Genomic DNA, 14,979 nt, shown 5'->3' with positions numbered 1-14,979 from the left:
ATCCGCTTATGCCGTCACACGCTACGTCATCACGCAACGCCAATAGGATTGGATTCGGTTTCATTCATAAATTCAGACGTGCTACGCTGAAGGGCGTTCCCCTAGTGTCGTCACCGACGCAGTTCGAGTTCCCTCGAAAGGGAACACATTTCAACACAAAAGTCCTTATAAAACATAGAACCGGGATCGGGACAGCATCCCACCTGTCGTTACATTGTTATTTAGAAATTCCTGTTTTTTGCTGAAGCTGAAGCGTGATGCGTAACACGAGAATGAACCTCATTGGTTCTTGCTGAACGAATGAATGATAATGAATCTCATTAAAATAATTTAAAAAATGCTATACCAATATTTACCCTCGTTTTTTTTAATTCACCGGTCACATTTCCTTTTACTTTTTTTTTTTTTTACTTTTTTTGGATTCCTTGCAGTGGAGCCTTTCAAATTTGCCAGGGCAGTGACTGACAAGCGCCTCTTACTGATCTCCTTGTCCGTTTCAGCTGGTGTTAGTCATGTGATGCTGACTCTGAACGAAAAAGCGTTGAGGTAGGCTAGTGCTTTTTGTCCCTCTCTGCTATTGTAGTTTTTCACAATCTCGTTTTTCGAGAACGACATGGAAGCCTCCTTGGACTTACCCGTCCAATGTAAATAAAAATAAGAAATTCTTCGCTTACAAGGATAAGTCAGATCATTGGCAGAGGTCATTTTACACCAATGAGGACATATTTATGAATAAAGACATTGATGTTAGCTAATAAAATACTTAAAAAAAACCTACACAGGCACAGTCACACAAAAAACAGAATTTTGCTGACAATCATTTTTTCTGTGCATTTACATGCTAGACCTCTAACATGCAATACCACCGATGGAGGTGAATTAAAAATCCTTTTCACAGATGAATTTTTTCGTTGTTGTACAAGAAGCATCAAACCAAGAGTCTAATCTGCTTGACCCAAGTCCCAGAGCAACACAATTAGAATTTCTCCCGCCATTAGGTTGTTGGAGATACCCGCTCCAGAACCTTTAAGAGACAAACAAGCAATAATACACTAATAATACTTTTAGAAAACATCAGTATATTTGTACATTGATTAACATTCATAGACATGATCACACATGCAGAGTTCTTACTGTAGTCCAATGTCAGTGAGAGTTTGGTTATTCACCCAAACCCAGCGACCTTCAGTGTCCAGATCATTGAGACCAATCCAGTGCGTCTCTTTAATTTTAGACGCCAGAAAATCCTAATGGGGAAAATGTACATAAGTGATAGTGTGTTTGGTACATGTGAGGGTAAATGTATAGGTTAATAGAAACACTTTAAAAGCTTTGTTTTATTTGTGTGATCAAAACATATTAATTTCTAATTGATCTGACTTGCCTGTTCTGATTGGCTGGTTATGGTCACCAGATCGGCTCCTTTTGAAACACAGACATCTCGACTGTTCGACCAGTTCAGTTCATCAGAGCTGAAGAAATACAGCTTTCCGTGACAAACTAACCATCCATTCACAGAGAGATTACAACACTTAGCTGTGAAAGATGAATTAAAAAGTCAATTACACCTTCTATTGTTTAGATCAATAGAGTTAATCAAATGGTTCCATGTGCAAAAATATTCACACTTTATGTTGGTTGTAAACTGACACTCACCTTCGTAAAAGGACAGCCGTTCTCTTTGTGTGTCGTATCTGGCTGTGAGATCATTAAACTCTTTCTTCATAGCTGGTGAAAAGACATTTAAAAAGTAAAGGAGAACAAGCAGATACTGTTTCTAACATGGTGAGTTCAATAAACACTCAAACATGTCTGTACCGTTTATGAAATACAGTTTTCTCACCTGTGACTATGATCTCTTGAGCCGCCACTGTCTTTGAAACCATGATGTTCTGCTCATTCAGTGATTTGAAATCAGCAAGCTTATGATAATCTGATTAAGACAAAAGCAGCAGTGGAAATGTGTTTTTTAGGAAAGTCCACATCAAGCACACTTAAGACTGAAATGATCTACAAACCATTCTGTAAATGTTTGTAAATGAAGTGTTCAGTTATAATTAATGAGAGTTCAATTGTATGATTTTATAAGCTACTAAAAATTGTATTGCGACTTCTAATGATGCTACTGTAGACGTACTTACAGTAACTCAGTCAATACAACCCTGAACAGAGCAAAGATCAAGTATCAGTTATACTTACAAATCACCCCGAGAGTGCAGAGACTTCCGAGAGCGAACACAAGAGAGAAACCCAGAACAATCAGAGAAACTTTAGTCCACTTAAAAAAAGTGACCTCTCTCGCTCTCTCTCGCTCTCTCTCGCGCTCTCTCGCTCTCTCTCTCTCTCTCTCTCTCTCTCTCGCTCTCTCTCTCTCTCTCGCTCTCACTTCAGTGGAGTTGCCTGGGATTACAAATTTGATGAGAAAAATTAAATGATTTCTGAACCTTGAATCTTTGCAGCATTTCCGTCTGGAACCATTCCTGAATTTACACTGGGTTAATTTCTGTACGATACATTTTTAACAGAATACATTTTCAACACATTGACCAAACCTGACATTTTATTAATTGTAATTAATTATTTATTTAGTCTTGGGAAATCAGCTCTAACATTCAGTTAAAATCTACCTACATCATATGGTTGACTATTTTCTGAATGTTTATCAGTGTGGTTTTATTGGAAGTCTTCTAAGCCAAAGGACTCAAATGCACGAGGGTAGTTCTGAGTTGATGCAGGAGCATCCGTTTGGACGATGTCCACCTTGGTGGTCCAGAAATACCCCTGGCTAAACCTTGTAGGGGTGTGAGATGTCGACAAAGCGCACTTTCTCTATGAGCTGTCATGGCCATCGTGAGCTGCCCCTGAGTCTGCTCGTCACCAAAGGCGTCTGTTCCACTGCGGGAAAAAAGCAAGCGCTCTGGCGCGACCAGCTCAGCCGTGACGTCGAGCCTCGCAGCAAGACGACACCACCCGTTTCAGCCGCTAATCCTCCAAGCGTTCGGTGAAACACCACCCATGAGACGGTTGACCCGGAGATGGGCGGAGCTGCAGAGGAGGGCCGGGTGGAGAATCTTTTGTTTTGTTTCTGTTCCGCCGCTGGCTGCCAGCGGAACGCACATTTTCAATTAAAGGGCAGTTTCTTCTATCTCTGGGTCCCAACAGGGTGCGCAATGCACGATACTCTGCCTTGCCACCCTCAGGCCCCTTTTGTCGCCAGTCCATATGTGTAATTTCCACATGATATCTCCCTATGGGTAGGATGTGGATTCCGCAGAGTCCTTTTCCAAAACTTGAAAGGACACGCTTTCGCAGTGTTATCCAATAGTCTCGCTGAATGGGTCATGCGGAACAACAGTGATCGACTGTCTCGGCGCCCTGTCCCATCTTCCGCCCCAGGAGGTGCGGGGGGATTAGGTGGCTTTTGTTAGGGATCCCAATTCGTTGGTACGTTCCGACGTGACGTGTACACCTGCATGTTCTATGCGAAGCTTCTCCTGGCATTACATGCTACCCAGATTTTGATTCCTTATTAAGCCAGCTCACTGGGCATGAACTGCTCGAACACACATCTACCTGTTAATGGCACCAGGCACTCATGCACTGTTAATGTCAGGCTCTAACATAATTCTGACCCCCTCCAAATTATTGCCCCTAATTAGTTGTGTGGGGGAGGGGTTAGGATTAGCCAATCAGGTACTGACTTCAACGAGGTGGCAATCATTTGCCAGGGAGTCGAAATTCGGCACAACACCTTGTACAGTGGGAGACGCTCGACCCATGGATTCCAGGCATCACAGATTTCTGCCAGCTTGTCAGTTTCACACCGTAGACCTGTCATCAAATCGGATGACTCTTGACAACATGTTGAATCTTTGTAGCGACATGACAGACCGAAAAATTGCACTTCCATTTTCATCTTCCCATGCACCAACTGGGCAGGGTCCCTCATTGTTTGAGCGATACACTCCCGCAAGAATGAGCACACCAATAGATGCTTCGATGTCTGTCCAGTCCACAGCCCTCCAGTCATCACCAATGTCTTTCTCAATCTCTCTCACTCTCTTTCTCTCTGCACGTGTGTGTGCATGTGGATGCATTATCACTCCTTCATATCTTTGTTTTGCATTTGTGGCTAATTTCATTTGCAAAATTTCATAAAAGGTCTCTGTTGCTGGGTTTTTATACTGTACAAACTGTATATTCTGTCTCCTTACACTAACCCGCCCTAAACCTTCCCATCACACTAAACTTGATGCATTTCACAGAGACACGAGTCCCCATGAGTCGTATTTCTGTATTTCTCAATACTTAGGTCACTTTTTTATGGAAGCAGATTAGTCTCAAATATAATTCACGCAAAAAACATGATTCAAACATGCGTAAACAATTTCACATGCATGAAACCTAATTCACGTACACTCAAAAAAAAATTCACGTGCGTGAAAAAAATGTATATTCACAAAAAGCAATTCACATGCGCAAAATAAATTTATATATTCGTAAAATACATTTCACAAATGCAAAACACACTTTGTAGATATACAACTGTGCACAAAAACCTTTCAATGTTTAAAATGTACGAGTGTGTCCTTGAATTTGAATGTGCAAATCGTCATTCACGTACGAATCACCTTGGTTGTGCGTGCGTGCGTTTTTGAGACTTTTCTATGGAAGCAGAATAGTCTCAATTATAATTCACGCGTGAATTGGGTTTCATGCATGTGAAATTGTATACGCATGTGTGAATCATGTTTCTTGCGTGAATTATAATTGAGACTATTCTGCTTCCATACTTTTTCAAAACTCTTCACTCAGTGAGCACAACAGAACTATATGTGTGCTAAACAGTGCATCATTTATCATTGCTTTGGCACAAAATGCATTCAGTGACTACATCTTTCAAATTACATTAATTTTCTCTTTTCGACAAAACTCTGTGTATACAGGCTAATTTACACATGCTTACTGTTTTCAAAACTGTTAAACTTAAGTTCAAAACAATTACATAATACAAAACTGAATAAGACAGCATTTTGCCACATTTCTATAGTAATATTGTAATGAAATATATTTTGAATCTAAAAATTAAATGGTATAAAAACAATTGGACAATTGAACCAACCACAGCTGATTCCTATTGTATCTGTATCGGTGGATGGTGTGTATACAAATTTTTGTACTTTGGAATTACTCCAAAAACATAAAATATATAATGTATTGAAGCTAACTGCATCATGGCTAATTCATTCTAGTAACATATATTGCAGTGAATTCTAAACAGTATAGAGAGGTAGAAGAAAGAAAGCATTTACAGAGGAAAACATTTTTTGTTTTGTGGGTGACGAAGTGTGTTTGTTGGCTGTCAACCTAGTGTTATGGAAGAATGTGTTGATTTGAGACATGCACGAAGTGATTTTATAGTTTTAGTGCATTTTGAAATTAACTGCTGTGCCGAGCTGAAAGTTGGATAGGAGAACTGAAGAGATGAAAAAGTAAAAGTATTGAGAAATGTGTAGCAACTGTAAAAAACTGTGATGAACTGACTAAAACTAAACTGAAATTTAAAGCAAAATTGAAAACGATATTAAAATAAAAACTAATTTAAAAATGTAAAACTATAATAACCTTGGTGTGTGTATATAATGTAGAAAAAGTCACTATATGCCATGAGATGAAGGGAACCATGTTATTTTAACTAAGGAATAGTCGATTGGGATCATATTGACTCCACACACAATATGAGAGTTACATTACAGAGTTCACAGCTTTTGATCCTAGGGAACACATGAATAGATAAAATGTATACCTCGAATGTAATGTAAGCCGCTTTGGACAAAAGCATCTGCCAAATGTGTAATGGTTGAATGAACATATATATATATATTTAAAAAAAAAAACCTTACAGTTATTGCATTGCTAAATCTGAATAGAAATTCAAATGCAGCCTTACCTCTGTGTTGAGAGCATTTTTCATCTGAAGAAACTGTTGAAAGTGCGATATCAGGATTTTCATAGACTGAACCCATTTCATGAACCTGACAGAAGACGTGTCCGCTGAGACTTGAGTGCTGTTTCAGTTTGTTCAGAATAAGGAAGTCACATAGTTTTTATCTCCTGCTTTAACTTTAAAAAAAAAAAAAAAAAAAAATTGAGTGCAGAACAGCACTCTAATTGTCTAATTGTAGTTTGCATGACCCCCTCCCCCTGTTTGTTCAGACTTCAGAGACTCATTATTTTAAAATGAAATAGAAATATAAATTTGATGGGAAAATTTTTATTTGAAATTGAGGGGAGATTTATTTTTTACTTAGTCTATATTATTCCCAAGGTTCCCGGAGTAACATTTAAGGTTTTTAATTTATTTTTGAAAACTGATTCATGTGAATGTTATTTTAGCCTTCAAATATTATTTTAAAATACTTTTATAAAATGTTTTTTTTTTAAAATATATATATTTAATAATACTGAAAAATTATAATAATACTCAAGTTCACAAATACTACAGCAAATTCTCACTGAAGACAACATAAAAAGTAAACAAATATAAATCTGAAAAAAATCTGGTTATCTGAAAATTTGCTAGCTTGTTTAAAACATTAGTGTTTGTTTTATTCAAACCACATCTCTAAATAAGTGTCTTTATAGAAATCGTACTAATTTAAAAGAGACTAATACACTTCTAATCTCTTCATATTAAATGGACAGTAATATATTTAATCATGTCTGGCAACTTGACATATGTTTTCAGTATTAATAGTATATCAGTGTATTACAAATGAACTGGTTCTATGCATTTATTTCCATTCAAAGTGATGAAAACGTAATGAATTAAACATAAGCAGCAGCTTCACACAAATCTTTTCTCTTGAATTAGAGATTTTAGTCCAGTTATCAGGCTCTCTGACATTCTCTCGCTTTATCCAGAATCTGCAGAACTAAAAAACTAAATACAACCACTGGCTGTTTTTCCATTTAAAGGTTGTATTTTAAGCATGAATGAAGCTCTTACTCTGCTGAATCATTAAGTGGTTGTTCAAATCAGTGTCCAAATCATTAAGAACAATCCAGTGCGTCACTTTAACTTTAGAGGTAATACCCATGGAGAAAAAAATGAACAGTTTTAACAGTGAGATCAGATGTAAGACACACATGGTTCAGAGCAGAGAAATATAATATTTAAGGTCAACATAAAAACAGCTCGCTAAAAATACTTCTCTGCTTTTAACTTCTGCTTTATCTTATAATCTAGCTTATACTTGAGACTTGGCATTATGCACAGCAAATACTGTTAATTCTTAAAATAAAATGTTTGTTAGGTCACTCATTTGTAAGTAACTTTGGATAAAAGTGTTTTCTAAATGTATAAATCATTTGCAGATGGAAAAATTATTACCTTTCATTCAGTTTCACTCAGAAATATGCTGCGTTATGGAAGTAAAAATGGTTTAATTTTTCATGTTGACATAATATTTACAGTACAGTTTAGCAGTTTGATTTCATATTCTAACTGTAGAATATGAAATCAAATGTAATAAGGATGCATTACCTGTAGTATAAATATATACACTCTTAAAATGAAATATTCCAAAAGAGGGTTTTGACAGTGATGTCATAGAAGCTTTTGTTTTGTTCTCCAAATAACCTTTCAGTGATCCAATCTTTTCTTAGTATGAAAAATATTTGACCTTTTTCTGAACCAGCGTAAAAAAAAAAAGAAAGTTGCCAGCCACCACCAACATTTTTGATCATTTTCACAAAATGTTCATGGCCCCCAAAATATTTTGTTGAATGAATATCTGAACATGCAATAATATCACAAGAAACAGCCCCTCTGCTTAAAGAAATAAATAAATATATACACTTTTTATTTTATTTTATTTTATTGACATTTTGAGCAAAAGGCTGAGAAAAACATGTTTTTGGAGAATAGATCGAGTCCATCAACACCCCCAAAGCTTCACAGTCCCAAAGCTCGTCCTGGTTCAACATTTCATTCAGTAATATTAGGCCATTTTGATTTATGCTGTTTATTTTTGTTGATCGCATTATATTACATATACATCTGATTACATATGCTATCACTTGTTTCTGCTTCATCTTCACATGTGTTTTGATCAGGAGATTCATTGCTCCTTCAGAAGATGTGTGCAGCGCCCCAACCGTATAACAGTGAAAACACAGAAAGCTTGAAATTTACACCAATGTCTGGGAAAGTGTTAATAATCAAAATAACCTCCACTATAAATAACCTTTTGCACAATGTAAAGGTTTCATGGATGTTTTATGTAAGAATTTTGACGTATCATTCACTTTTTTTTCTTTACTGTCAACGTGTGTAAAGAAACTTAAAAAAATCAGATCTTGAATCCAGTGGACGGCACAAAGTGCACAACCGGTGTTGTCTTTTGGGAAAGAAGTAGAGACAAATTAATTATTTATTATTTTAGACTCATTTTCTCTTTATTTGAGTAATTGTGCTTATTTACAGTATGTGTGTAGTGATTGTTTTTTACCTTTGAGCAAGTCTCAAATGTTAAGATGTACGATTGAATCTGTTCAGCTTTCGAAGCGTCTCCTCATGCTTGTTTTTAAGTGCATCAAACTGGTCTTTTGTAATTTGCATCCAAAACAAAGAAGCACAGTGAAGATCAGATACGGGTGCAGAATAGACTTCTATGCTATTTTCATTCTCTACACAAATCAGAATTGAAATTTTCTGGTTGCTGTATTTGCCTCGCCTGTGGCATTGTGATCCTGATCAGACACAGACACAGTGCAATCTGAATTTAAAAAAGCAGCACAAATAAACAGACATCAAAAGCTCACATTTAGTTATGAAATAAGAGTTTATAGAACTAGAAGTAAAATAGTTACGTGCATCACATGTTCGAAGCACCACCAGGTACAGACGCCTCTGAGAGCAAAGACAAGACAGAGAACTATCAGAAGAACTTTAGCCCATTTATTCAGAGCAACTTCTTTATTGAGGGTCTTCTGATCTGTGAAGTTTATTATAATTATAAATGTATATAGAGCCATGCTCAAAAGTTTACACAATACAAGATATTTAAAATAAAAGATGTTTAGTCCAAAAGACAGAAAATAGCTGAATTTATAAAAATGCCCCCGTTCAGAAGTTTATGTATTGATTCTTCATACTGTGTCGTGGCCGGCATGATCCACGATGGTTGTGATGTTTTGTGATGGTTGTTAATGAGACCTTTGTTTGTCCCGAGCAGTTCTTCAGAAATCCTCTTGCAAATTCTTTGGTTTTCCAGCATATTTTGCATATTTAATCCCTTTCCAGCAGTGACTGACTGTGTGGTTTTGAGATCCATCTTTTCACACTGAGAACAAGAGAGGGATTCATACTCAAGTATTACAAAAGGTTCTAACATACTGTATGAGGTCAAGATGCATTGACTTCACTTTTATACAGATGTGTGATTGGGTCCCCGACCCTGTCAAAAAACACCTCATGCGAGTGTAAAAACGTTTTTGCGTTATATGGGAGATATATGCGAAATCGACGTGTTTCCATTGGCCGCATTTTCAATTTTCAATTTGAAGGGTTATGGAAACGTAGCTGAGGGCATTTCTTCTCATCAATGGAATTCAGTGAGTTGTCTTTGCAGACCAACAAGTCCTCCAACCCATACGACCATTTAGGTCGTTTGTGTGACTACCTTCAAATACGACACATAAGAGCGTTTCCTAAATTTGCGCCCCTACCGGCAGCTGGAGATATGGAGAAATGCATTATAAACTTTGACTTTCGCCTCAATGCATTATGGTTTTTTTTTTTATCTACCTGCTAACGTTACCAGTTTACGTCAAACTCTCCCAGCTATTCAACGTAGTTTATTGCTATAAAAATATATCTTTTTGGTGACTTCATCACACGTACAGGTAGGGTTTCCATCCGTATATAGTCCCGTGTTTATGAATTAAATGATTTCGTGTTTCAAATCGGTATTTATATTTCAAGCTGTGTGACGTTCATTCAAACGGACGCCAGCATTATAAAGTTAGTTTTCATTGTGACATTCAAACATTGAAATTTGCCTGTGTTGGGAAAGGTATCATGCAAAAAGTCCTCACATTAACTATGTTTTACCAGTAACTGTCGATCCGCTATGTCATGTGTAGTGTAGTAAAAGCACAGTAACGTTATACCATGCTTCTTCCACCGTAACTGTAACCACGGTAACCACAACACTTACAATGCTTTTACCACAGTAACTGTGTTTGTATTGTGTACTATTGTAGTTAAAGCACAGTAATTTACCATGATTTTACCACAGTCTGTGTTTTTACTGTCTACTATTTGTAGGTAAAGCACAGTAACCACAGCACTTGCCATGGTTTTACCACAGTAACCATAGTTTTACTGTGGTATTTGTAGTTAAAACAGTAACACAACACTTACCATGGTTTTACCACAGTAACCATAGTTTTACTGTGGTGTTTATAGTTGAAACAGTAACACAACACTTGCCAAGGTTTTACCACAATAACCACAACACTGGCCATGCCTTTAATACCTTTTTGTAATGTAATTGTAATTCAATATTCTTTTTCTGTCTTGCAGTTACTTCAGATCACATACTCCTCCATCTCCATCTCCCACAACAACCTTTAATCCAACAGATCTTTTAAGAGGCCATCTCTCGCAAAAACTCACTTTCTGTCTCTCTCTCTCTCTCTCTCTCTCTCTCTCTCTCTCTCTCTCTCTCTCTCTCTCTCTCTCTCTCTCTCTCTCTCTCTCTCTCTCTCTCTCTCTCTCTCTCTCTCTCTCTCTCTCTCAGTTTTCTTTAACTGTAATTAATTTACACATATTTTTGCTCTCTTTCTTTCTCTTCTTCATCATGGAATATTTTAAAAAATCAAAATTTGATCAATTCTGTCAGAAAGCTGCTAATAACAGGGAACTTGAACTCAAAGCTCCCAGTGCTGATCTTGAAGAAGCTGCCAGGGAGGCTGAACAGGTCCTTCAAATTAGGTAATGTTGAACACATTTAGTTATAGCTGATTTGCTTTAATGAATGTATCCTTATTTTATGTTTTATTAACTTTCCTTAAAGTCCTTCCTCTCAAATCATTTGGTCACGGATCATTTTTAACACACTGTCTCAACATGTATATATTTCTCTTTGTTTCAGCTGAAAAGGAAGTGCTGTCAAGGGCTTGTTAAACCTGTCTTCGTGGAGAGGGATGAATTCGGCCATCTTGTGCGTTTATGGAGAAGGAAAAAAGCTGCAAAGGCAAATGTTTCCAATGGTATGTCTGTGTTGGTCTTAACCCTTGACTGAACATTACTGCAGTTACATTTTGCACAGCATTTGATGTTTCTTAAACTTTGTTTTACATACTACACTACCCCATCAGTAAGAACCCACAATAAAGCGTCATGTTGATGTAGTAATAGTTCATACAATTGACCAAGTCAGCAAATTCATATATTACATGGTAATGTAAAAATAACCTATTTTCTTTCTTTTTAATATTATTTCCTTAATTGTTTCAACTTAATGTTATTGAATTGCATAATATGTAATTATATATATATATATTTATTACATGGCTTGGTTGAATTCTAATGTAGAATGCGGTCTGTTGTTTCTTGAAAACAGACCGCTGCTAAGTATAACACACCGTTGCCATGAAAAACAGAGCGTTGCAATGAATTCTAACCGTAGAGACGTAGCGCTAAACGCTATTTTCTTTAGCGGAAGCAATACAATTAAATCAATAAACTCCTTTTTAAATCAATATTTTGAGTCAAATTATTGATTTATTTGGTAGGTAGCCATGTAATAAGCGGGATAATGTCCCTTACACATTATCCCTTACATATATCATTCCAGTTCAGTTTTCTCCATCCATCTGAAATGCCAATCAAAATTACATGTTGTATACTATTCATTGTTGTTTTAAATGGGTTTCGGTTACATATCAGTTACTTTATCAATCAGTGTTTTTTTTAAGAGTTTTCTATTTTTCACTATAATTGATTACCTCAATGCAGATATTTTTTTTATATAACCAACCTATTTTTATGTTTTCTTTTCTACATAGTGGCGCAAACTGGAGAAGTACCTGTGTGACAGAGGATGCTGTGCTGGGCGCTTATCTTTGTATTTAAACAGTTTGACATATAAATAAACATTGGGAAATTACTACAAAATGTGTCCATTCATTATGCTTTTTTTGAGCTTTTTTTTTTTTTATTCCTATATTTATACTAGCTAATAATGGTAATGGGGTCCATTTCCTGGAAACACAGAAGTGATTAAATATATACCTTTAATACATTGTAAATGTTATAGAAGCACTTCATTTGAATAGTAGCTGAACTTATCTTTGTTTAAGAAATACTGAATGCTTGAATAATTATCAAAGGATTAGTTTTTTGTAAGCAAATGAAACTTTTTGAATTATTTTAATACTTATTTGTCAGTATCCAACTGCAACATTTTTCTATTGCATGTAATCTATTGTTGCATCGGGTTATGCAATGCAATCTGTCATTTTAGTTTTATATTTAATGGGGACAAATAAATGTTTAATTTGTCCATTCACCACAAGAACCTGGAAGATCCTGTCATAAATGACCATATATGGACAAGTAAGTGTGACGCATCTGCTCAACTGGGTTGTCATTGGCTTTGACACTTCCTTGGCACCTACAGGACTGGCTGTGGTTGGACAATCTTTAAACCCATATTACTAAACGTTTAATGTTGCAAAGTACGTTTTGCTGTTATAATTACATCAGTAATACATAAAGTTAACAATGTGGTGTTGATTTGTTGTGAGAAATTACCCCTTTACCGAGATCCTAACCCTAACCCTAAGTATAAGTTAACTGAACTACAAACAAAGACTATTGCCAAATAGCTTATAATGATAGAGGCTCATGGGTAATGTAGTTTAAAACGTTTAATAAAGAAATTAAAAAAAATACTATCTTTACTGAACATAGGGATATCTAATCATGGTCATTGTGAAAACCTCTAAGACATATTTGAGAGGCAGGCTAAAATTTGGTATTTTACTATAAGCACTTTTTAAAACGCCTTTATACCACCTTTATATATATATATATATATATATATATATATATATATATATATATATATATATATGATTTTTTAAAAAGTGGTCAACATCATTATGTAAACATAGTATAAGAATAGTGTTGACAATAAACAAAGACATCAATTTAAACAACCAATACACTTGTGACACTTCATTGTACAACATTGTTTTACTGAATGGCATACTGTCCAAGTACACACAGTGTGTAATTTATGGCTCAAAAGTCTTAACAAAAAATGAATGCACTGCAAAGCATCATAATGTAAAAGTTCTGGACATCAGAAATTTGAATGCTCATCCTGCTTATAGTCCAGGATCCATGTTGATCTTTCCCTGGTACATCATCCTCAGTGTGCCTGAAGTGCCCATTACAATATAGCCCATGCAGTCTCTTGTGATGCATCTTTCAGCCTTTCACTTCATGTAACTGAAATTTGGCATATTTACTGTATTTGACACAGCATCTAAGTCCTAAAACATATACAATGGTAACATTCTAGCAAATGATTGTCCCAAATGTCATTAATATGACAAATCTTCATGTCTCAATTAAAACAATCATGGTTATTATGTCTTATTACAAAATCTAATTGTGTATTTACCAAACACAATCCTTAATAAATAATATTCACCATATGTTGTTATCCAACACCATGTACAAAACTTTACTGGATAATACAGCATAAATACAGCTAAAGTAGCATATAAAGACTTATGATATTTGAGAGAAATAAAAAAGGGTTGTTATAATCATGATATTTTTCTCCCTATCAAAATCTTCTTCCATGTATATAAGCAATCTGCAATTGTTATCGAGCAGTGAGCACAGTACAGTACAAATGATGGACAAAAGATGTGATCAAATCAAATAATTTTATTGTCACAAAACCATGAACCCAAGTGTGCACAGGTGATGAAATTCTTTTTTGCAAACTCTGCAGAATGACAGTATGGATGACAAGTATAGAATATTTACACAACACATACAGTATTAATATACACAGTATATGTTAGGGACTCAATACAAGTAGAGAACAATATATGGTACAATATTATACTATACACAGATTGAAAAATGAAAAAAATAACAAACAAAATAATCACAGTATACATATACAGTGCAGTACGGTATGAATGAGTGAAAATAGAATGTCAGGGTCCAGAATAATACTGAGTAAGAGTCCAGTCAGTGTAATTGAAAAAATGTAGAGCATATGAGGTTGGGGGGTGGGGGTTGCTGTGTGTTTTACTGGTATGAGTCCAGTCTGCTGGTGCGGGTTCTACGATAACCTCTGCCTGATGGTAACGGTGAGAGCAGTCCATGGCTCGGGTGTCTGGATTCTCCGTGCTTTCCTCACACACACCTGTAGGAAGGGAAGTTTCCTCACACACTCCCTTGTCCTGGAGGGAGGGAAGCTCACCTCCAACAGTGTTCTGTGCAGTTCGTAGAGCTTTGCAGTGATGATCCTCTCCACAGTGTAAAATTGAGGGTTGATTTGAAGGTTTTGGTGCTCACACTGAACTTCCTCAGCTGTCTGAGGAAGAAAAGACACTGATGAGCCTTCTTCAGCACAGCATCAGGGTGGATGGGTGAAGTTCTAACCAAAGAAAATATGTATTTAGGAGGTGGTAAATCAGCAAACCATATATAATAGTATTATTTAAAATTGTTGCACTAGACCAGGGGTAGGCAAGTTCGGTCCTAGAGAGCCAGTAGCTGCGTTTACATGGACACTTATAATCGGATTGACGGCTCAATCGGACTAAAAAACCTTCATGTAAACACCTTAATCGATCCGATTGAGCTCGATCCGATTGAAATTTTGATCGGATTGAAAGGGGTGGTTTACTCCTTTTGTAATCCTATCGAGAGAACAT

At 36.1% G+C, this 14,979-nt stretch overlaps 1 protein-coding gene across 1 annotated transcript; it reads right to left on the bottom strand.

The window, feature by feature from the left end:
* Positions 1-1,366: 1,366 nt before the first annotated feature.
* LOC130069063 (uncharacterized) lies at positions 1,367-6,026 on the bottom strand. Its single transcript, XM_056232759.1, has 5 exons — positions 5,951-6,026; positions 2,200-2,400; positions 1,844-1,933; positions 1,657-1,728; positions 1,367-1,536 (listed from the first exon to the last, which is right to left on the bottom strand). Exons 1-5 carry the CDS (start codon positions 6,024-6,026, stop codon positions 1,367-1,369), a joined length of 609 nt encoding a protein of 202 aa, XP_056088734.1.
* Between the last annotated feature and the right edge of the window lie 8,953 nt (positions 6,027-14,979).

The sequence above is a fragment of the Rhinichthys klamathensis genome, unplaced genomic scaffold (assembly GCF_029890125.1).
Source record: "Rhinichthys klamathensis goyatoka isolate OS25496 unplaced genomic scaffold, OSU_Roscu_1.1 h1tg000354l_1, whole genome shotgun sequence".
NCBI lineage: Eukaryota > Metazoa > Chordata > Actinopteri > Cypriniformes > Leuciscidae > Rhinichthys > Rhinichthys klamathensis.
Note: the sequence above shows the minus strand (reverse complement) of the source record. Positions and strands in the feature narration are given on the sequence as shown.